At 44.9% G+C, this 21,406-nt stretch overlaps 3 protein-coding genes and 2 non-coding genes across 5 annotated transcripts in view; 2 read left to right on the forward strand and 3 right to left on the reverse strand.

Moving 5' to 3' along the window:
• Positions 1 to 12,014, forward strand: part of Gpr1 (G protein-coupled receptor 1) — a 48,504-nt gene extending 36,490 nt beyond the window's left edge. The window contains exon 2 of the mRNA XM_005070647.4: positions 10,604 to 12,014. Coding sequence (XP_005070704.1) covers positions 10,634 to 11,701 — 1,068 coding nt within the window. The 5' untranslated portion in view covers positions 10,604 to 10,633 and the 3' untranslated portion in view covers positions 11,702 to 12,014. The remainder of the gene's footprint in view (positions 1 to 10,603) is intronic.
• Positions 12,015 to 14,198: 2,184 nt separating this feature from the next.
• Positions 14,199 to 17,172, reverse strand: Eef1b2 (eukaryotic translation elongation factor 1 beta 2). The gene is made up of 6 exons (XM_005070576.4): positions 16,790 to 17,172; positions 16,248 to 16,370; positions 15,521 to 15,647; positions 15,184 to 15,250; positions 14,493 to 14,618; positions 14,199 to 14,394 (listed from the first exon to the last, which is right to left on the reverse strand). Exons 1-6 carry the CDS (start codon positions 16,867 to 16,869, stop codon positions 14,240 to 14,242), a joined length of 678 nt encoding a protein of 225 aa, XP_005070633.1. The 5' UTR covers positions 16,870 to 17,172; the 3' UTR covers positions 14,199 to 14,239.
• LOC121142992 lies at positions 14,903 to 15,037 on the reverse strand. The gene has a single exon (XR_005880135.1). It is a non-coding gene; the product is annotated as a small nucleolar RNA SNORA41 (small nucleolar RNA).
• Positions 15,332 to 15,410, reverse strand: LOC121142989. The gene has a single exon (XR_005880132.1). It is a non-coding gene; the product is annotated as a small nucleolar RNA SNORD51 (small nucleolar RNA).
• A 173-nt stretch (positions 17,173 to 17,345) lies between the features above and the next one.
• Ndufs1 (NADH:ubiquinone oxidoreductase core subunit S1) overlaps positions 17,346 to 21,406 on the forward strand; it is a 32,665-nt gene continuing 28,604 nt past the window's right edge. The window contains exon 1 of the mRNA XM_005070577.4: positions 17,346 to 17,502. The gene's annotated coding sequence lies outside the window, so the exon portion shown is untranslated. The remainder of the gene's footprint in view (positions 17,503 to 21,406) is intronic.

Consider the following 21,406-nt stretch of genomic DNA (forward strand, 5'->3'; position numbering starts at 1 on the left):
CAAAAAAACATGCTTTCTCCCCACAGGCTGTATCAGGTTCACCCTTACCCCCCTGCGTGATGAGCGGTATTGTTCAGCCTTGATCTATTCTGCAGATTCCCTCACCGTTGTTCCTCCTCCTTTAAGAGAACAGCCTTGTCTTTCTTTAAGACAGGAAATGTCTTGATGTAAATTAAAAGAAGAATACAGGGGCTGCCAATTCAGTTTCCACCCGAAATCTGGCATTTCCCCTGGACTGCTATAGATGTCACTGACAGTGTGGGGCTGATAATCAAAACATGCCGAGTAATGGTCAAGTAAGAGGCAGGGCTGTGGCAGCACACACAGACACACTCCCGCTGTGTGCCCCCCCCCGCTTCTGGGAAGACTGCCTTAATCGGCAGATTTCAAGTCAGGGTTTAAGACTCCAGACCAAGACAAATTAGTTCTGCTTAGCATGTTTCTTTTAAGTTTTGTTTTCCTTTTTTCCTCCTCCTCCACCTCCTTCTTTGGGTAGGGACCAAACCCAGGGCCTTGTACACCCTGTTCATACACATAAAACAAAATAAATACATTAAAAATTTTTTTGAAAGAAAGAAAATACTATCTAGTGGTTTATTTTCTTATCATCCTTTGTAAAATTTGAGGCTAAATTTGACACTTTGGGGCTAGACGCAGAAATCTCCAACTCAAGTGGAGGAAAGATAACACTTGTGAACTCCATACCAAGCCAATATTTTCTTCCTTCCTTCCTTCCTTCCTTCCTTCCTTCCTTCCTTCCTTCCTTCCTTTCTTTTCTTCCTTTTTAAAATTTTTTTTTCCAAACAGGGTTTCTTTGTGTAGTCCTGGCTGTCCTGGAATTCACTTTGTATACCAGGTTGGCCTCAAACCTAGAAATCCATCTGCGGGTCTGCCTCTCAAGTGCTGGGATTAAAGGCATGCACCACCACTGCTCAGCCTAAGTCAGTATTTTCAAACTATGAAACCAGAAAGATGGCTGCAAGTTCAAGACCTACTTGGTCTTCAGAGCAAGTCCCAGGCCAGCCAGGGCTTGCCTCATGCATTCTTCCTGCCCCCATGAAGAAAATAAAGTGCAGAGAAAAATATGGAACATATAAAACGTTTTTAGATCAGATAAATTCCCGCTGTAGCTGGGTGTGGTGGTACACATCTTTAATTCCAGCACCAAGAAGGCAGAGGCAGGTGGATTTCTGTGAGGTTGAGGCTAGCCTGGTCTATGTAAGATGTTCTAGGCCAGTCATAGTTATATAGTGAGATCCTGTCTACAAAACAATAAACAAAAAAGAAACCTCCATACTTCATGCCTTCCTCTTTCCTGCTTTGTTGTTTGTTTGGTTGGTTGGTTTTTGGTTTTTTGAGACAGGGTTTCTCTGTATTGTTTTGGAGGCTGTCCTGCAACTCGCTCTGTAGACCAGGCTGGCCTCAAACTCACAGAGATCTGCCTGCCTCTGCCTCCTGAGTGCTGGGATTAAAGGTGTGCACCACCAATACCTGGCTACTGCTTTGTTCTAATCATGTAAAGATCAGTATTTGCAATTACTGAGCATGCTTTGGGCCAAGCATGAGCTAAGCACTTCTGAGGGATTTCTTCACATGATCACCACAACTTTTGGGAGGGGGGGAGAAATTGAGATGGTTTCTCTGTAGCTTTGAAGCCTGTCCTGTAGAGTGGTGGAATTAAAGGCATGTGCCATCCCTGGAGATCAGAAGAGAGCACCAGATCTCATTATAGGGGTTTGCGAGCCACCATGTGGTTGCTGGGATTTGAACTCAGGACCTCTGGAAGAAGCAGTCAGTGCTCTTAACCTCTGAGCCACCTCTCTAGCCACAACAGCTTTTATTTCTGTGTTTGTACATATACACATGTGGGGAGGGTGACTGTTGCTTATAAAGGTCAGAAGGGGGGTGTTGTGTCCCTTAGAGGTGGAGTTGTAGGCATTTGTGAGCTGTCTGATGCTGGTGCTGGGACTGGAACACTGGTCCTCCAGTTATCGCAGTAAGTGCTTTTAACCACTCAGCCATTTCTCTAGACCCATGACAGCAACTTTATGCTTCCAGACAAGAAGGGTAAGAAAACAGGCTTGGAAGGAGCAGGCAGTTGTCCAATCTCACAGGCACGAACAAGAGGAAATGGGGTTTGAAAGAGAAAAGGCCGTCCAGCGCCTACTGTATTGTCTGGTGTTTAAAGTATACCTGTGTGCTGATTGTTTCAGCACTTGCAAAGAAGTGTTAAATGTCCCCTGATCCAAGACTGTACCAGTGAAGGGACTAATTTCTGGGTGGGGCAATGAAACAACTGGTCTATAAGTAGGTGGTGACATTCCTGAATATGTGCCTTCTTCTCTTTCCCAAACTGTCTACCTAAGGCATGGGCGACAGACGGGAAGATCAGTTTGCAAGTCCTTTTATGAGCAGAACCTGGTCTCGGCACAGAGGGAACAGATATCATTTCATTGCCTTTGATTTAGTTTGGTTGTTTTGTTTGTTTGTTGTTTTATTTTAACGATAAAAGAAAACCTCTTTTCTTCTTTCTCTCTCTTTCTCTCTTTCTCTCTTTCCTTTTTTCTCTCTGTCTCTCTGTCTCTCTGTGTCTCTGTCTCTCCGTCTCTCTCTCTCTCTCTCTCTCAACATCACAGCCTAGAAAGCCGAATAACACATTTATGTCTCAAATTAGCTAGCAATTCTGTCCAAGACAGACTCTTCAGTGCCAGCTTGAGATGAATGTTGTTGTGAAGGATATATTCAGCTGGGCTTCCTCATTCTGTTCAGTCACTGAATTACCGCCTTTCAAGCGTGTCTCCCTCGTCTCCTTTCTAGCTCTTGCTAAGCCCCTTCCACTTTCGGATTTCAAGTGTGGTAACTGTCTCCCTACTTTCATTCAAATCTTTTTTTTTCTAACTCATCTCCCAAACTGCTACCAGATGATTTTGATAAAAACAAAGATTTGATATGTCACTCCCTGCTAAAACATTTTACTTGCTCCCAACTGGCAGTGGAATAAAATCCAAAACCGTGTGCAGGGACTTTCAAAGACCTTCCTCAGAACACTCCCAAGGTTTTGTGTTGTTTCCAGCTAGACCAAAACAAGTCCACTCCTTGTAAGTCACCAAAGAATAGTTTCATTTATCTTATGCTCATGGCCTTAAGCAATAACCCATGGGGTGACTACAAAGACAGCAAGACACTTCCCTATTGAAGAAAAGGGGTTTCTGGGGAGACCCAACCTGGCCATTCTGTCCTGCTACCTACTCACCAACAGAGGTTGTCAGAATAACAGGCAACTTCCATCTTCCATTCCTTTCCCTCCCTCCCCCTCTTCCCCTCCCTTTTCCTCCTTCCCTCTTCCCTCCCTCTTCCCTCTCTCTCTCTCTTCTTCCTTCTCCCCTCCTCTCCTTCCCTCCCTCCATCTCTTTCTTTCCTTCCCTTCCTCTCTTCCTTCTTTTCTCCCTTTGGTAAGATCTCACAATGCTCTAACCCTACCAGGCCTTGCTATATACCTAGGCTTGCCTGGAACTCTTGGTGATCCCCCTCTGCCTCTGGAGTGTCAGGGTTATACTGTACACAACCTTCAGCCTCAACTGAAGCTCCTGTTGCATGCCAGAGGCTCTAGATTCTATCCTAAGCCCTGGTAACAACAACAACAAAAAATGTCCTTTGCTCCTCTTGGGTAAATAAACAGGGTATTTCTTACAATGTTGCTGTGCCTTAAACTTTCCAAGAGGTTGTTCATCCAAAGGGCAGCAGAATACTCTACTGGTGCCAAACATCTTGAGTACACCCTGGGGTGTGGTATATAGTTCACATCTGATAGTTTGTGGAGAACATTGAGCAATGACCTAAGTCAACCCCACCCTGCCCCGTGCATACACATGTAGGCACATGAGTACATATACTCATGTCCACTTTCCCAAAATTCTTTCTTCAACTCAGAAGAAATCTGTTGAAAATAGTTTTGCCCTCTGAGTGTAGTAGCTCATGCCTGTAATTCCATCACTCAGTGGGTGGAGGAGGAGGAGGAAGAGGAGGAGGATCAGAAATCCAGGAGTTCAAGGCCAGCCTGGGTTACCTGAAATCCTGCCTTAACTCAACAGTAATGCAAGTTTGTTGACCATTAACTCAGTATGACTCCTGGGTCTTGGAACTGTGTGACTGTAATTAGAGTTTCTCTCGTGTTAATAGATTCTTTCTTTCCTTTTTTCCTCTTTTTGGTTTTTCAAGACAGAGTTTCTCTGTGTAACAATCCTGGAACTTACTTGCTTTGTAGACCAGGAACTCACAGAGATCTACCTGCCTCTGCCTCCTGAATGCTAGAATTAAAGGCATGTGCCACCACAGCAGAGCAATAGATTATTTCTTATTTCTCTTTCCATTTGTTCTTGTTATTCAATCATAGGCAAAGCACATGTTCTTTTAAAGGCCTATGGTTTTAATTGCCTTTATTTTTTAAAGATAGAGTCTCACTATGTCACCTAGGCTGGGCTACAACTCTCTATCTACATAGACCAGGCTGGCCTTCATCTAACTCAGAGATCCACTTGTCCCTGCTGGGCTTAAGTGCATACCTTCTCATGGCCAGCCGAAGGCCCATGGTTTTAACAGGATAAACAGTCTGCCGCTGAGCTTCTTTTTCTCCAGTCTGCACAGACAAAAGTCAACAGCATCAAATCTTCCTCTGCTGAAGTAGGTTAAAGTCCAAGCCCCCTGCAGACTCTGCTAAGTACACATCTCTTCAGTAGCTCAGGAAAAACCATCCACCTTGATGTTACAGAACTTAAGTCCAGTGTCTCCACCTTCCCCCCACATTCTGTCAGAAGGTAGCATTGCTGTTGAGATAACACAAGGTCTCATGTAGTCCAGGCTCACCTCTAACTCCCCAAGTCCGGATCCTCCTGCCTCTACCTCTTGAGCCCTGAGATGGTGGCAACTAAAACCAATGCTTCCCTCTGTACCCACACTTTGTCTAATGTCACGGCTTAGATACACATTCTTACCAGATGTCCTCTCCCCCAAAGCCATCTGGTTTATAGACTATTTGTCACTAATACTTTCTGACAAAAGTCTTATAGTAAAATTTATTTGTTCAGAAAAGGGTTTCAAGCTTTACCGTCTATTAAACCCTGGTAGGTCAGAAGCCAGCTTGCTTAGTTCTGTAAATTCCTGTTGACTCCAGAACAGGACAGATGCTAAAGTGTATGAATAAATGTAACCCAGAAATGTGATAGCTTGGGCCCTCACAGCAACTGAATCCCTGAATATGCCCCTTCGCATTCTCAGGACACCAGACCACGGACGTCAAGGACAGTTTCTTCAGCTTGGCTCCATCCCAAGCATTTTCCACACGTTTCCAGCAGATTCCGGTGGCTCTGTTCATGTCTACACTGCAGCTTGGCAGTTATTTTAGTGGCAACTCAAATGTTTTATGATTATAAATATCGTTATTAGCCTTTATTGCAGTCAGAATTATTTACTGACCCTCCCACTGCACAAATGGTTTTAGACTAAAACAGTAGATATTTTCCTATTTTTTTTTTTTCGAGACAGGGTTTCTCTGTGGCTTTGGAGACTGTCCTGGAACCCGCTCTGTAGACCAGGCTGGCCTCGAACTCACAGAGATCCGCCTGCCTCTGCCTCCCGAGTGCTGGGATTAAAGGCGTGCGCCACCAACGCCCGGCTATTTTCCTATTTTCAATCAGGCCTAAAAGCCTCATTCTGGCATTATTTTGCTCTTCCAAATTGAGAAAACCTACATCTCAGGACAAAGTCACAATGAGCGAAGACCTGCCTGCTTAATAAATGACATTTCTTTTAAATGCAAATTTGAAGACCTAACATTTGCTTGTCCATATTTCTTTCTTGTCTCTGCCTAGCATAGTTCCTTCCTATGCCTACCTCACCTCTGAGACTCTGTCATACCTCCCGTCACCTCCCCAAAATACATGCATGCATTTGTGTTCATGTGTGTTTATACTTGTCTTTTTTTCAATTTTTATTTATTATGTATACAGTGTTCTGCCTCCATGTAAGCCTGCATGCGGAAGAGGGCATCAGATCTCACTACAGATGGTTGTGAGCCACCATGTGGTTGCTGGGAATTGAACTCAGGACCTGTGGAAGACCAACTAGTGTTCTTAACCCCTGAGCCATCTCTCCAGCCCTCAATTTTTTTTTTAAGATTTAATTATTTAGTGTGTATACAGAGTTCTACCTCGGCATATCCCTATAGGCCAGAAGAGGGCACTAGCTCTCATTATAGATGCTTGTGAGCCACCATGTGGTGGCTGGGAATTGAACTCAGAACTTCTGGAAGACCAGCTAGTGTTCTTAGCCGCTGAACCATCTCTCCAGCCCCCTATACTTGTCTTGATATAGCTCTACTAAGTTAGACTAAGGGAAATTTTTCTGTTTTCTTTCTTGTGTCTTCCCTTTTTTCTTTTACTCATCAAAAACTGAATAGATAAACACAACACAGTATGATAGACTATACAATATAGATTTTTTTGTTTTGTTTCTGGACATGGCGTCTTGCTAAGTTGCTCACAGAGAAATACCTGCCTTTGCCTCCTGAGTGCTGGGATTAAAGGCATGTACCACTATGCCCAATTTAAGATTTTTTTTTCTGGACAGGGTTTCTCTGTGTAACCCTGGCTGTCCTGGGACGTGCTCTGTAGACCAGGTTGACTTGGAACTCCTCTGCCTCCCAGAGTGCTGGGATTAAAGGTGTGCACCACCACCGCCCGGCTAGCTCCCCCCCCCCCATTAAGATTCTTAGGAAATGATGCGGGGCTGTGCTGGATAGATGGCTCTGTGTTTAAGAGCACTCATGGTTCTTGTAGAAAAAAAAACCTGGGTTCTGGTCCCAGCACCCACATGCATCTGTAACTCCAGTCTCAGGAGATCTTCTGACCTCCAGAGACACCAGGCACACACATGATAATATATGTACATGTAGGTAAAACATTACAATAAATACATCTTTAAAAATGTTTAGAATTGCCAGGTGGTGATGGCACACTCCTTTAATTCCAGCATTTGGGAGGCACAGAGAGGCTGATCTCAGTGAGTTCAAGGCTAGCCTGGTCTACAATGTGAGTTCCAGGTCAGCTAAGGCTATACAGAGAGTCCCTGTCTCAAAACAAAACAAAAAAGGCAAACCAAACCAAACAAACAAACAAACAAAAAAAAACAGACAGGGTAGTGCACACCTTTAATCCCAGCACCTTATGAGTTTGAGGCCAGCCTGGTCTACATAGTGAGTTCTAGGACAAGTGGAGATACATAATAAGCCCCTGTCCAGAAAACAATGAAAGAAAGAAAGCCCCTTTCAGCAGTGCCCAACTGCTGACTTTTAGTTGATTCTAGATTCAGTCAGGATGACAACCATGAAAACCATCACAGCCCTCATCAACTTGATACTCAGTTGAATTGCTTTAGGCCATACTTCCAAATGAAAAATGGTACCAAGGTCATAATCCCATATAACATGCTATAACCTACACATACGACTTAAATCAAAGGTTGTCCTACATCCCTAGCCAGGACATTATAATACTTTTCTAATTAACGTCCTTGTTTCTACAGTCAACTTTTGCCATTACAGAAACAGGGATTTTTCTGTAATACAAATCAGGAAACTTTGCTTAAGAATCCTTCAACAGCCGGGCATTGGTGGCGCACGCCTTTAATCCCAGCACTCGGGAGGCAGAGGCAGGCGGATCTCTGTGAGTTCGAGGCCAGCCTGGTCTACAAAGCTAGTTCCAGGACAGCCTCCAAAACAATACAGAGAAACCCTGTCTCGAAAAAAACCAAAAAAAAAAAAAATCCTTCAACAATGGGACTGCAGGTAGGGCTCAGTGCTTAAGGATACTGGCTTCCTTTGCAGAGGACCTGGGTTTGATTCCTAGCACCCCACATGGTGGCTCATAACTGTATGTAAAGACTGTCCCAGGGATCCAGTGTCTTCGTTTGCCCTCTGCAGGCACCTGCAGGCAAAAATTCCATACATACGACTGTTTTCATTAAAAAGAATCCTCTGCCTACATAATCTGATGTCACGCTCACAACTTCATTGAGCTTCAGTCTTTCTTTTCTCTCCCTTAAAAATATTTATATTTTTATTTATATGCTTATTGTGAGGTGGGATACAGCGTCCATGCTTGAGGAAGTTAGAGGACAACTTTTGGAAATCAGTTCCCTTTTCTCCTTCCCCGGGATTGAACTTAGGCCTTCAGTCTTGGCACTAAACATTTTTACCCACTGATACATTTTTTAAAAAAGATTTCTTTATTCATGCACATGAGTGCTCTATTTGCATGTGTTCCTGCATGACAGAAGAGGGCAACAGATCCCACTATAAACGGTAGTGAGCCACTATATGGTGGCTGGGAATTGAACTCTGGACCTCCGGAAGAGCAGCCAGTGCTCTAAACTGCTGAGCCATCTCTCCAGTTCCACTGATCCATCTTTAATTTTTTTTAAATTTTATTTTGTGTATTATTTTGTTTGCATGTTTGAGAACCACATGCAGTTCCCGGAGCGGCCAGAGGAGGGCAGCAGATACCCTAAGGGTAGCGTTAGACAAGATTGTGAGCCACGATATAAGCACTAGGAATGGAATAAGTATTCTTTGGAAGAGCAGCCAGTGCTCCAACCATTGGACAATCTCTTCATCCGCCCACAGATGCATCTTGTTAGCTTTCCCTTCCCTCCATTTTTTTTTTTTTTTTTTTTTTTTTTTGGTTTTTGAGACAGGGTTTCTCTGTATTGTTTTGGAGGCTGTCCTGGAACTCGCTCTGTAGACCAGGCTGGCCTCGAACTCACAGAGATCCGGTTGCTTCCGCCTACCGAGTGCTGGGATTAAAGGTGTGCATCACCAACGCCCGGCGCTTCCCTCCATTCTTATTTCTCAGTTTTTTTTTTTATCATAGTATTTAAAATTTTAAATTCCATCCATTTACCCATCCATCCATCCTGTACTCGTGGGAGAGCATGTATCACAGATCAAAGGACAACTGTTAGAAGACACTTCTCTCCTTCCACCGTGAGGGTCCTTGGTTTCAAGCTCAGGTCACCAGGTTTGACAGCAGGCCCCCTAAGCTGCTGAACCATCTTGCAGTCCAGTTTCAGCTTGTTCTTTCCTTTTCCTTTTTCTTTCTTTCTTTCTTTTTTGAAACAGGGTTTCAAAAGCCTTGTGTAAAAAGCCCTGGCTGTCTTGGAACCCGCTTTGTAGACTAGGCTGGACTCAGACTCACAGAGATCCGCCTGCCTCTGCTTCTCAAGTGCTGGGATTTAAAGGTGTGCACTACCACTGCTTGACTAAATTTTTAAGATTTTAAATTTTTTTATTAATTTATTTTTGGTTTTTTGACACAGTGTTTCTCTGTAGGTTTGGAGGCCGGCCTAGAACTCCCTTTGAAGATCAGGCTGGCCTCGAATTCACAGAGATCCACCTGCCTCTGCCTCCCGAGTGTTCTTTTTTTAATTTCATTTTACATTTCAATTACAGATCCCCCCCGCCCCCGTGCAGTCCACCCCAGTCCATTCCATTCCTCCTCACAGGTAAGGGCTCCCATGAGGAGTCAACAGGGCCAAGGCCCTCTCCCATGGATTAAGACTGGCCACGGCATCCCATCCCACCATAGGGAATGGGCTCCAACAGGCTAGGGTTATATCAAAGCAAAGGAATTTCAATGAAATAAAAATGTAATTGCATTATATAAGAAACTGATGTGAAAAGTATATGGTCGAAATGAAGTTTACTCCAAAAGATATCTTTTATTTGGGTGGTGGTTTATCCTTATTTCCTACCATTTGGAAGGCTGAGGCAGGAGCATTGCTGTGAGGTCTAAGACAGCTTAGAGGATACAGTGAGATGCAAGCCATCTACAAGGCCTACAGAGTGCTGGCCCATCTCATGAAGCAGAACAAAGGAAAAATAATAAATAAACACCCAAAACCAAAATACAACAGAAGTAAAGATATCTTCTAGCTGAAAAGCCATTTATTGATATAACTGATTACTACCATTTGTATCATCTTTAGGACTGAGGCCCTAACTTGCTGGTAGAGTGTCTGCTTAGCATGTTCGAGGTCCCTAATATAATTCCTAACCCTGCCTAAAACATAAAAGTCTGGGCCTAAAATACCTGGTCAAAATCTTCAGTGCTTACTAGTATCATGGAAATGGAAGGATCCAGAAAGCCTGTGTTCTTGGACTAGAGCTTTAGAAGTCAGGGCTGCAATTACAAAGCTGGAACTTTCCACTGTGTAAGTAGCAATCTGGTTCCCTTTGCATCTGCTGTAAAATAATGCATACTGGGAGCCTAATACACACTTGTTGAATGTCAAGATCCTCTTAATGCACTGTAAGTACTAAGGACAGAGGACTTGACCTATAAAGTGCATCATTTTAACTTAGCAATGACTGAGTCACACATGAACTCTCAGGAGCTTTGAGAGCCGAATCAGGGAAACTGGGACATGGTATAAACACAAGCCCTTCAAAAAATAAACCACTTCCTAGTCATAAATTGACGTACTTTTGTGTTTATGTTCTTTGTTCACCAAACTTAATTCTTCTCCCCCCCCTTAAAATTTGCTTTGACAGATTTCCTTACTTTCCACCTACAAGGTTATCATGGAGATCTCAAAGGAAACGGTATTTGATGAATTTGAGAACTATTCCTATATCTTGGAATATTACTCCCCGGAGTCTGATTTGGAGGAGAAGGCGCACCTGGGAATTACTCACTGGATCTCCCTGCTATTATATGTCGTAGCGTTTGTCCTGGGGATTCCGGGAAACGCCGTTGTCATTTGGTTCATGGGATTCAAGTGGAAGAAGACAGTCTCTACTCTCTGGTTCCTCAATCTGGCCATTGCAGACTTGATTTTTGTCCTCTTCCTGCCCCTCTATGTCTCCTACGTGGTCTTGAGTTTCCACTGGCCCTTTGGCCGGTGGCTGTGCAAGGCTAATTCTTTCATTGCCCAGCTGAACATGTTTTCTAGTGTTTTCTTCCTGACAGTGATCAGCCTAGACCACTGTTTCCGTTTGATCCATCCTATCTTGGCCCAAAGGCACCGAACCCTAAAGAACTCACTGGTCGTTATTTTATTTGTGTGGCTTTCGGCTTCTCTGCTTGGAGGTCCTAGCCTGTACTTCCGGGACACTCTGGAGGTCAATAACCACATTATTTGTTATAACAATTTCCAGGAGCACGACCCTGACCTCAGCTTGATGAGACATCATGTTCTGACCTGGGTGAAGTTCCTTTTTGGCTACCTCTTCCCTTTGCTGACGATGAGCTTCTGTTACTTGTGCCTCATCTTCAAGGTGAAGAAGCGAGGCATTCCGATGTCCAGTAAGCATTTTTGGACAATCCTCTGTGTGGTCATCGCCTTCACGGTGTGCTGGACTCCTTATCACCTGTTTAGCATTTGGGAACTCACCACGTACCACAACAGCTCTTTCCAGCACGTCCTGCAGGGTGCAATCCCTCTCTCTACCGGCTTGGCATTCCTCAATAGCTGCTTGAACCCCATCCTTTACGTTCTCATTAGCAAGAAGTTCCAAACTCACTTCCGGGCCTCTGCTGCTGAGGTACTAAAGCATTCACTGTGGGAAGTCAGCTGCCATGGCATAACCAGTGAACAACTCAGGAGCGCTGAAACCAAGAGCTTGTCTCCCCTAGAATCCATCCAATGAGTACCGTGTTCCCAGAAATCAGCGTGGAGTCGCCCAGTGAGCCTGATAACATCCTTTCAGATGAAGCTTTGTCCTGATCTAAACTGGCTGACCATATTTTTGTTGTTTTTGTGCGGTGTATTGGCCTTATATTTTTGTGTGCGTATAAAATGTAGGATTTCTTCCTTGCCTTTTAAACGAGGCATATTTCTGTCTGCCCTCTGGCGGTGATTGTGGTACTGACAACCTATAACTCCTCCCAGTGTTTCAGCCTCCGTCCATTGATGTACTGCAATATATCTCTCAGATTTAAATAAATCATCTTTAGAATGCATACCACATTATATTAATCCTCTTGAAAAAGTATCGGGCTCATTTTTGTTTGCCTTTGGGTCATTTTGTGCATGCATGCGTGTTCATGTGTGTGCACGTGCACATGTTTGCAAACGGTGATAAGTAAACCTTGATTGTTGCTCCTCATGAGCCTCCCACCTAACTTTTTTTTTTGAGACAGGGTCTTCCACTTGCCTGGAGCTCACCAAGTAAACTAAGATGGCTAACCAGCAAGTCCCAGAGATCTGCTTATCTCACCTCCCCAACACTGCAACTGGGCGCCGGTCACCGGTCACCACGCCAGGCTTTTTCTGTGGGCCGCTCTTTAACAACTGGGGCTTCTCCCCAGCTCCCTGATCACCTTTTCAGTTACTAAAAGAGAAACTTAACAAAAAACTTCATCTGGGATAGAGTTTCACTACGTAGCCTAGACTGGCCTCAAGCTCCAATAAACAAATTGAATATACATATATTTTAACAACATAATACATACACATTCAACTTTGATAATTTATGAATAAAACTATTAGTTGGTTATAGTGGTTTAAAACTTCCATTCCTGTTAGCTGTTAACTTAATAAGTTGCCCCCAAATCTAATTGCTTAAAGCTACAGTTTCTTGTTGGTTCAGATCAATCTGAGGCTCTGGAAAACAAGCGAGACAGAGGGTGACTTGACTCGGCTTCCTATGTCTGTCTGGGGCCTCAGACGGATAATGATGTGAATGGCCTAGCCTGGAATAGTTGGGATGAGCTAATCCATCGTCCTTCCTCTCACATCTGCACTTCTCGGTCCAAAGGCTGCAAGGGGAAGTGCTCATCCTCAGACGGAGCCTCATCCTCAGGCCGGTTAAAGCTTAGGAATGTCACTCACAGCCTTGCTTCCACAATATCCAACTGGTCAAAGCAAGACTAGGCTGGCTCAGAATCAGAGGACAGACCTCTTGCCTTTTGAGGAAGCATGTCTACTATTTTGTGTTCATTTTCAGTTCTTTAGAACATCACGGCTATGGAAAATTCCATCTGCATACAAGTGTGTGGATTACTATAAACAACAGAAACACATTCCCAGGTGATATAGAGGCTAATCTGAACTCAGAACTACTTCAAAGAGCATGCATTGCAGGCATAGTGCCATCTTTTGCCTTTTTGTTTACGTGGACACCAGTATAAACTGAACTCAAGCCGGACTCAAGCACTATGAATCCCCAGCATAACAAGTGCGCCCTCTGCCGACTCTCATGGTTCTGACATTGCCTTCCTCTGACTCTCATCGTTTAGACACTGCCCTCTGCTGGCCATTATGATCCTAACGAACCTGAAAAATTTTCCTCGGTGCATGTTTTATCAAATAAACCTTTACATCAAGTTTCCCTCACTAGACTGAGAGCAAGAGTGAAATAACCCTGGATTGTTTATTCTCTTGAACCCCCATCTACAAAATAAACTGTAAAAACTATAGTAACTATATTTGGTATTTAACATGAAGCCTAAACAGCTGTGATGTGTTCAATGGTGCCGTTTCCAGGGCAGTACAATCCCTGACATCAGATCACACTTGTAACAAAAGGCCCAACCTCTTTAGCTGAACGAATACTCAACATTTGTAAATGCCTGTTGTGACCTAACATCCTGTGGAACAGCGGCACATAAAACATTTTGGGGGGGGGGAGGTAACCAGATCATTCAGCAGTTACATCCAGGGGACCCAGTAACCTCTTATGAATTCCTCAGGCAGGCACTCATGTGGTAATACAGACACACCTCTGAAGAAAACATTTCTGTGAACGGGTGCTATGCATTTATCAAGTAGGAGACTTTTCAAAGTTGGCACTCTACTCCCCACCTAGGTTCTAGGGACTGAACCCAAGTGGCAAATGTACCCTTAATGGCTGAAACATCTACTGGCAAAAGTCAACTGTCCAAAAAAAGTCTGCTCACAATAGACCGCATCCATCAGCAACACGTGAATTTTATCACCCACGGTTACAAAATTACACTGTAATTGCTAAATGTTTATTTTTCAGTCCTCTCCTTCCACCACGTGGGTCCTGAGGGTGAAACTCAGGCTGGTCAATCAAGCAAGTGGCTTGACCTGATGCATTATCTATCTTTCCAGCCAAGTTTCCCCCCAAATTTCGACATATATATGTATATATTTGTCACAATAGAATGTAGAGCCAAGGGTTGTTGTTTTCAAGTCTTTATTTAAGTGCTCTGAGGATGTTTTAAATCTTGTTGAAAGCAGCCACATCCATGGACTGCACGTAGTCCTCAAAGGCAGTTATCTGTTCCTCTAGCATATCTGTTCCAACTTTGTCATCTTCAACTACACACTGGATCTGAAGCTTTTTAATTCCGTAGCCCACCGGAACCAACTTGGCTAAAAAAGAACATCAACAGAAAAAGTTAGGAAACTCTGACGGGAAAACATTGAAAATGTACATGAATCCCAACTTCAAAACATATCACTAAACTTACAAGAGCCCCACACCAAGCCATCCGCTTGGATGCTCCTGACACACTCCTCCAGCTTTGTCATGTCTGTCTCGTCATCCCAAGGCTTCACATCAAGTAAGAGGGAAGACTTGGCAACAACCGCAGGCTCTGAAAAAGATTAAGAAAGCATCACACTTAAGCACTCAACTAGCAGGGCGGTGGTGGTGCACGCCTGTAATCCCAGCACTCGGGAGGCAGAGACAGGCAGATCTGTCAGTTTGAGACCAGCCTGGTCTACAGATCGAGTTCCTCGACAGCCTCCAAAACAATAGAGAAACCCTGTCTCGAAAAACAAAAAAGCACTCAACTAAACACCTTTCCTTAGGCCAAATCTCAATTTGTTTAAAGCAGGCATCTTTTTGCTATAAAAAAAAAAACATACAGAATTTACCTTGTGTCTGTCACGCACATTCTTCCCCTTTCAGTTTGGCTAAGAAAGAGGCATTAAATTGTGTAACAGTTTCTTTCCCACAGAGGAATGCTACAAATGCTATCATATGAGCAGTTGCAGACCAGTAGCTGTGGAAGTTTTATAAGGAAAAATGTTTACTGAAGACTAAAAATACTGACCCATTCAAAGAAACTGGGGGGAAAAAAATCACTTTAGGGTCAAGCTTTGGGAGACTGGTCACACTGTTATTTAGCAATGAAGACACACTGTAAAAGTACCCACTTTTAGCTTTCTTGGATTCATACTGTGCAAGGCGCTCTTCCCGGAGCCTCTTTGCTTCTTCACTTTCCTGGGAAACAAAAATTCCACAAAGTTGGTTATCTTCTGCTTAAAGATAGTGACAAGGTCATTACAAAAATAAACAAAAGACCAGATTTATCAGAAAAAAGCAAATCCATCAGGACCTCAGCCGAAAGATGGTGATTTGGTTTTATTCATCATGTACCCAGTGGTAACTTTTTTTAAAAAGGCAGATAACGAAGCAAAGCCAGGGTTCCAACCCAGTGACTACAGCATCTGCACTGCCTTATCAATGCGCTCTTTATGAGGTCAGCCATACCTCCTCCTCATCTGATCCGAAAAGGTCAATGTCATCATCATCTTTAGCATCCGTGGCTCCACTTCCCGTGGTGTCCTCTACACCGGCAGGGCCATACTTGCCCAGAGATTTCTTCACTCCCGGCAGGCTTGAAAACAAACATTCTACCAATATTAGGTCGGTGGCCATATCCTTTTCTGGACACACAAAACCTTTCTTCCCAGTGACACTCAATCTCTTCTATTCTGGTTATTATCCTTTCGCACAAACAACCCCAGGTAAAAACTTTATGGTGACCAGCTCTTCGCCCAACAAATATCAGCACCACGGGAGACATCATACTCAATACTCACTATGGTTTAACTCTTTCAGAATGAACGTCTCTGTGTGAGAGTTCATCAAGTATGCTCACTTCCATTCTTAGTTAACTGGAGTCCACTTCCCCAAACTCTCCACCCTTGCCGGGAGCTTCAGAAGAATGGCCAGGGACCGAATGAATGAGCTACCCTCTCACCCCAGCGATGGCCCCCCCAGGTCCAAGCACACTGGCAGAGAGGTGTGGGGTAAAGTTGAATTGCTGTGGTCCATGTTCTACCTGTTCCGTGAGAAAACGGGGGGCTTCAGTCTCTTGGCCTTTTGGGGTCACAAAGGAATTGAGCTTACACTAGCCCAACAAAGCTAAAGTTAACTTTAACCTAGGTCCTGGTTTGCCATGTGAAAACCCAGGTGGCAGAGAAGGGATTTTTACCTGGCTTTCTCTTTCTCGTAAGACTTGATGTGGTTATACCAGCGCAGGGCATGGCACAGGTCAGCGGGCGGAGGGCCAGAGACGGCTTCAAACACTGCCACGTCTGCTTGCGATGGCACATACCTGCCGGGAACACAAAAAGGGTGCACACACACCTTTTAAAGAAAAGGCACGGACACCAGCTAGTACGCGCCAAGCCCTACATCCGTCAGACTGACTAGTGGGAGCTATTACAGGGCCGACAAGTTGCTTTAGTTGCGAAGTGCACCGGACATGTGTCTGGATCTACACAAGCCAAGAGCATGTGGCACGCAGGGCCACCATCTTCCCTGTGGTCGCCCAGGTTTAAATGTCTGAACGCGGCACAGACGTGGAAGAACTCGGCTGCAGGCCGCCGCACGGACACCATGCCTACTCCAATCGTTCCGCTCGCAGCCCCTCCCGGGAGGTGCTGCCCCGACGGCATCCGGGCCCCGGGAGAGCCGAACTCGGCCTCCCCGCTTCCCCGCCGCCCGGCCCCCGCCACGTGGCCCCGGCCTCACCCCTCGATGTAGCTCTTGTCCGCCAGGTAATCGTTGAGCACCTGGAGGCCGGCGGGGGTCTTGAGGTCTCCGAAACCCATGGCGTCGGCTGGATCCCGGGGGCCGGCAGCAGCGGAGGGAGAGCGCGCCCGAAGCCTGCGGCCGGCGCTAAGGGAAAAAGGGCCCGGGCCGGCCGGAAAAGTCCTTATATAGAGACGGAGGCGTTTCCCTCCGCTGCACCGGCCAGAGGTTAAAGGTCAAAGTGCGTTCCTAGTCTCGTTCCTCCACGTGAACCCGGGACCTGGGAATTAAACGGCCCGCAGGTTGTCCGCGGGCTTTTCCCTGAGACCGGAAAGGAATTAATAAAAGAGGCATTTTAGAATGTCTTCTTACAAGGATTCCGACACTAAGGGAGACGCCCCTTGAAGGGCCGGAGTTGAGCGAAAGCGCTCGGCCGCAAGGCCTCGGCTACTTCCGGCGGAACTGCAGGTCCAAGTCGTCCTCTCCGCTTCCTCCCGGCTGTCGCTCGGGTTGACGGAAATTGCCGAACAAGTCCGAGGAGGGAAAAAAATTGTCGAATCTGGATTTTTTTTTTCGTCCCTCTTGGCTTTCCGTCATCCAGTTCCTGTGACGGAGTTAGCCGTGGCCGCCATATTGACTTAGCGGCCCGGTATTGAGGGGTCAGAGAGATCCGGACCGGTCGGTGGAGCAGCCCAGCGGGCTCCGGAGAAGAGGTGAGGCTGTGTTTAGGCGGGAAGGCTGGAGTGCCTCGAGCACGGTTTCATTTCCTGGCAGGATTTTATCTTGGGGCCAGACGAGTCACTCTCCCCTTGTCCTTGACTGGGCACCGCCTCCCGCCCCGCCACCTCGGGAAGCCGGGAGAACCGGCAGGGGAAGCTTACCGGCCCCGGTGTGGTGGAGCCGGAGGGCCAGAGCAGAAGACGTTTGGGAGCTCGGGCTTGCGAGCCGCTTCCTCCCTGCAGGCGACAGCGGGAGGTGGCCTTGACAGGAGACGAGTGACTTTTAGGCACCTTGGTTAGTTGCTGCCCTGCAGCTGTCCACGCTGCTGCTTGTTTTGTCTAGTTCACTGACCGTGTTGGGTAGTCATTTGCTTATCCTACTGACGTGGAGAACTCACCAAAAACTTTCTAAAAAGTTCGCCGGGGCTGGTTAGCTAAGCGGTTACAAGTACCTTGCAGAGAGGATCTGAATTCGGTTCTCAGTGTCAAGACAGTTCAGGAGACTCGCAACTGCCTGCCACTGTGCTCTCGGAGATTCGCCACCCTCTTCTAGACTGTGAGCACCTTGCGCTAACGTGACCCACACACATGCACACATAAATTAAAAAAAAAAAAAGAATCTCAAAAAGCTAGCTCGGAGCCCAGCTGCAAATCAGGAAGCCGCAGTGTCTTCAAGGATTGTAAGGTCAAACGGAATTGTAAACGTTAGGTTTCTTTTTTTCCTGGGAATTTTTCTTCTTTTTTTCCCACTGAATTTTGCATCATTAAATGGAGTGTTCTAAGCCAGAGCATCAGCGACTTTTAGAAAGTTGTCTGTCTAAGTCACAGCCAGGACAGTAGGGATGTGCCAGGTGCGGCGGCGCTTGTCTGTAACGGCACTGGGGAGGCCGAGACAGAGGATCGAATCCAGGACTTTATGCTAGATAAGGACTCTGCTAACTGAGCTACCCCCCCAGCTTGAGTAGTTATTTTTGTTCCTGTTTGAAGCACATTTCAGGGCTGGCAAGGTAGCTTAGTTGGTAATGATGCTTGCTGCCATGCCTGACAACCTGAGTTTCTAGTCCTAGGACCCACGTGATCCAGGAGAGAGCTGACTCCCAAAAGCTGTTCTTGGTCTTCCATCTGCACGAGCCCTACCGCAGTTCACGTGTGCTAATGCACACTCAGTAAATAAATGAATGTAAAAAGCAAACAGCAAGCCTGGCATTGGTGGCGCATGCCTTTAATCCCAGCACTCGGGAGGCAGAGGCAGGTGGATCTCTGTGAGTTCGAGACCAGCCTGGTCTACTGAGCGAGTTCCAAATACATCCTCAAAACAATACAGAGAAACGCTGTCTTGAAAAACAAAAAACAAACAAACAAACAAAAACAAACAGCAACAAACATACCAATCTGGACGTCGTGGTGCATGTTTGTAATCCTGGTGCCTTTTGGGAAATGGAGATCTGAAGTTTAGGAGTCCCAAGTTGATCCTTGTCTTCATAGCAAATTGGAGGTCAGTCTGAGGTACATGAGATCTATCTCAAAAATCAGATAGCCACTACAGTAAAAAAAATCACAACAAAACAAACTGTATGCTCTATAAACCAGGTTATCCTCGAACTGTCTATGTAGATTTTATCATTATGTAGCTCAGGTTGGCCTCAAATGCGTGGTTCTCATGCTTCAAGTTCCCCAGTGCTGGGATTATGGCCATGGGCCACCATGCTTGGCCTCATCAATACTTTTTGCTAACAGATCCTGGAATTTGGTGACTTGTTTTTGGAAGGGTACTGTGCTAGTCTTCAGAAAAGGGAAATAGACTTCTTGTCAAGGAACTTTTGTAATTACTGTTATTAAGGAATTAAGTGAAATGAGTTGTGAATTAATGAAAATTTTAATTATAGGCCATCTGTGATAACTATAGACTTTAGAGCTTAGGGTTCTATTTTTCTGGAATGGTAGTGCCTTTAATCTCAGCACTTGAGAGGCAGGGGTCTGTAGATGGATCTCTCTCTGTGGGATTCAGGCCAGCCTGGTCTCCATATAGCCAAAAGCCACTTGTGATAGCACAAGCCAGTAGGATATGTTGAAGAGGTAGAGGTAGGAGGATCATGAATTCAAGACTAGCCTGGGCTATATGTTTGGGGCTGGAGAGGTGACTCAGTGGTTAAGATTCCTGACTGTTCTAGAGAACCCAGGTTTGGTTTAGTTTGGTTTTGGTTTTGGTTTTTGGAGACAGGGTTTCTCTGTATTGTTTTGGAAGCTGTCCTGGAACTCACTCTGAAGACCAGGCTGGCCTTGAACTCACAGAGGATCTGTCTGCCTCTGCCTCCTGAGTGCTGGAGTAAAAGGCATGCGCCAACAACACCCAGCCGAGAACCCAGGTTTGATTCCCCAAAATTACACGACAACTTAGCAGCTGTTTGTAACTCCAGTCCCAGGGGATCTGACACTCTTTCAGGTGTCCCTGGGCATCAAGCATGCTCATGGTGAACAGACATACATACAGTCAAAATATGATACACTTAATTTTTTTAATTAAAGAAAAATTCAGTTTTGTACTGTTTCCTGTTAATACTGCTACTGCTATTGAAACTTTTTTATGTTGATACTTTCTAATCACATAATTCTGTTTTTTTACTTTAAAAGGTAAAAACAAACATGCAACAAACTAGTCATCTTGTACATGCCTGTAATACCAGCAGTTTGGAGATAAAGGCAGGAGGATCAGGAGTTTAAGGCCAGCCTGAGCTACATGAGACCCTGTCACCAAAACTAAACAAAAACCAGCCGACTAAACAAAAGTTTTAAAAATTCCAAAAGAAAAATTATGATTTTAGAGGCATGCTGCATAGTTTTATGTCAACGTGACACAAGCTAAAGTCATTTGAGAGGAGGGAAGAACCTCAATTAAGAAAATGCTTCCACACCTGGAAGTGGTAGTGTACATCTTTAATCCCAGCACCCAGGAGGCAGAGGCAGGTAATCTCTGAGTTTAAGGCCAGCCTAGTCTACAGAGTGAGCTCTAAGACAGCCAGGACTGCATAGAAAAACCCTGTCTAAAAAAAAAAAACACAAAACAACAAAGAATTTATATGTATATTCTTTTCTGTACATGAATGTTTTGCCTTCGTGTATGCACATGCACTGTGTATGCTGTGCATGCAGAGATCAGAGGAGTAACTGCAGTTATGGATGGCTGTGAACCACTATGTGGGTGCTGGCAATTGAAACCAGGTTCTCTGCAAGAGTAACAAGTGCTTTAAACTGCTGAGCCTCTCCAGTCACCTTTTTTTTTTTTTTTGAGACAGGATCTCAACAGGTTATCCAGGCTGACCTTGAACTCATTCAAGGCCCCAAATAACTGAGATTACAGTCCTGTAACACCAGGTTCAATGGAGGACCATTGTTGTAAAGCTAATTTTTATGAGATCTTGGGAATTGGTACTGAAGTGGGAAGATTCCATGAGTTTGTCATACATTCAATACATACAAATTGCAGGTCTGTGAGATAAACACACTACCCAGTGTAAAATGATGGTCCTTAAGATTCATCAAAGGCTTTTGACTTCTGAGCTACCTCAGAATATCTTGGGATCATATATAATTCATATATCATGAGAGAGTGCATACTGGAGCCAATTGTAGTAGAACCCAGGAAGCAGAGGCAGGAGGATTACTTCAAGACTAAAGGTTAATAGCAAGACCCTGTCTCAACAAAACAAAAACCCCAACATACTGGGAGGAGATGAGAGCAGAAAGACATTTTATTTATTTTAAATAGCTGTTAATGATAGAATTAGTTTTGCAGTTTATTTTACTTTACTCTTAGCTCTTTTTTTTTTTTTTGAGACAGTGTTACCTGTATCTCTGCCTGACTTCAAACTTGCTATGTAGCAGAAGATTACCTTAGACT

The sequence above is a fragment of the Mesocricetus auratus genome, unplaced genomic scaffold (genome assembly GCF_017639785.1).
Source record: "Mesocricetus auratus isolate SY011 unplaced genomic scaffold, BCM_Maur_2.0 Super-Scaffold_100010, whole genome shotgun sequence".
Classification (NCBI taxonomy): domain Eukaryota; kingdom Metazoa; phylum Chordata; class Mammalia; order Rodentia; family Cricetidae; genus Mesocricetus; species Mesocricetus auratus.

What these genes read in the sequence shown, in the direction of transcription:
- Eef1b2 (XM_005070576.4), bottom strand. Translation starts at nt 16,869, where the DNA reads ATGGGTTTCGGAGACCTCAAGACCCCCGCCGGCCTCCAGGTGCTCAAC. An exon ending in GACAAGAGCTACATCGAGGG is followed by an intron (nt 16,371 to 16,789) that starts GTGAGGCCGGGG and finishes TGTTCCCGGCAG; the next exon opens with GTATGTGCCATCGCAAGCAG. An exon ending in TCGGATCAGATGAGGAGGAG is followed by an intron (nt 15,251 to 15,520) that starts GTATGGCTGACC and finishes TTTGTTTCCCAG; the next exon opens with GAAAGTGAAGAAGCAAAGAG.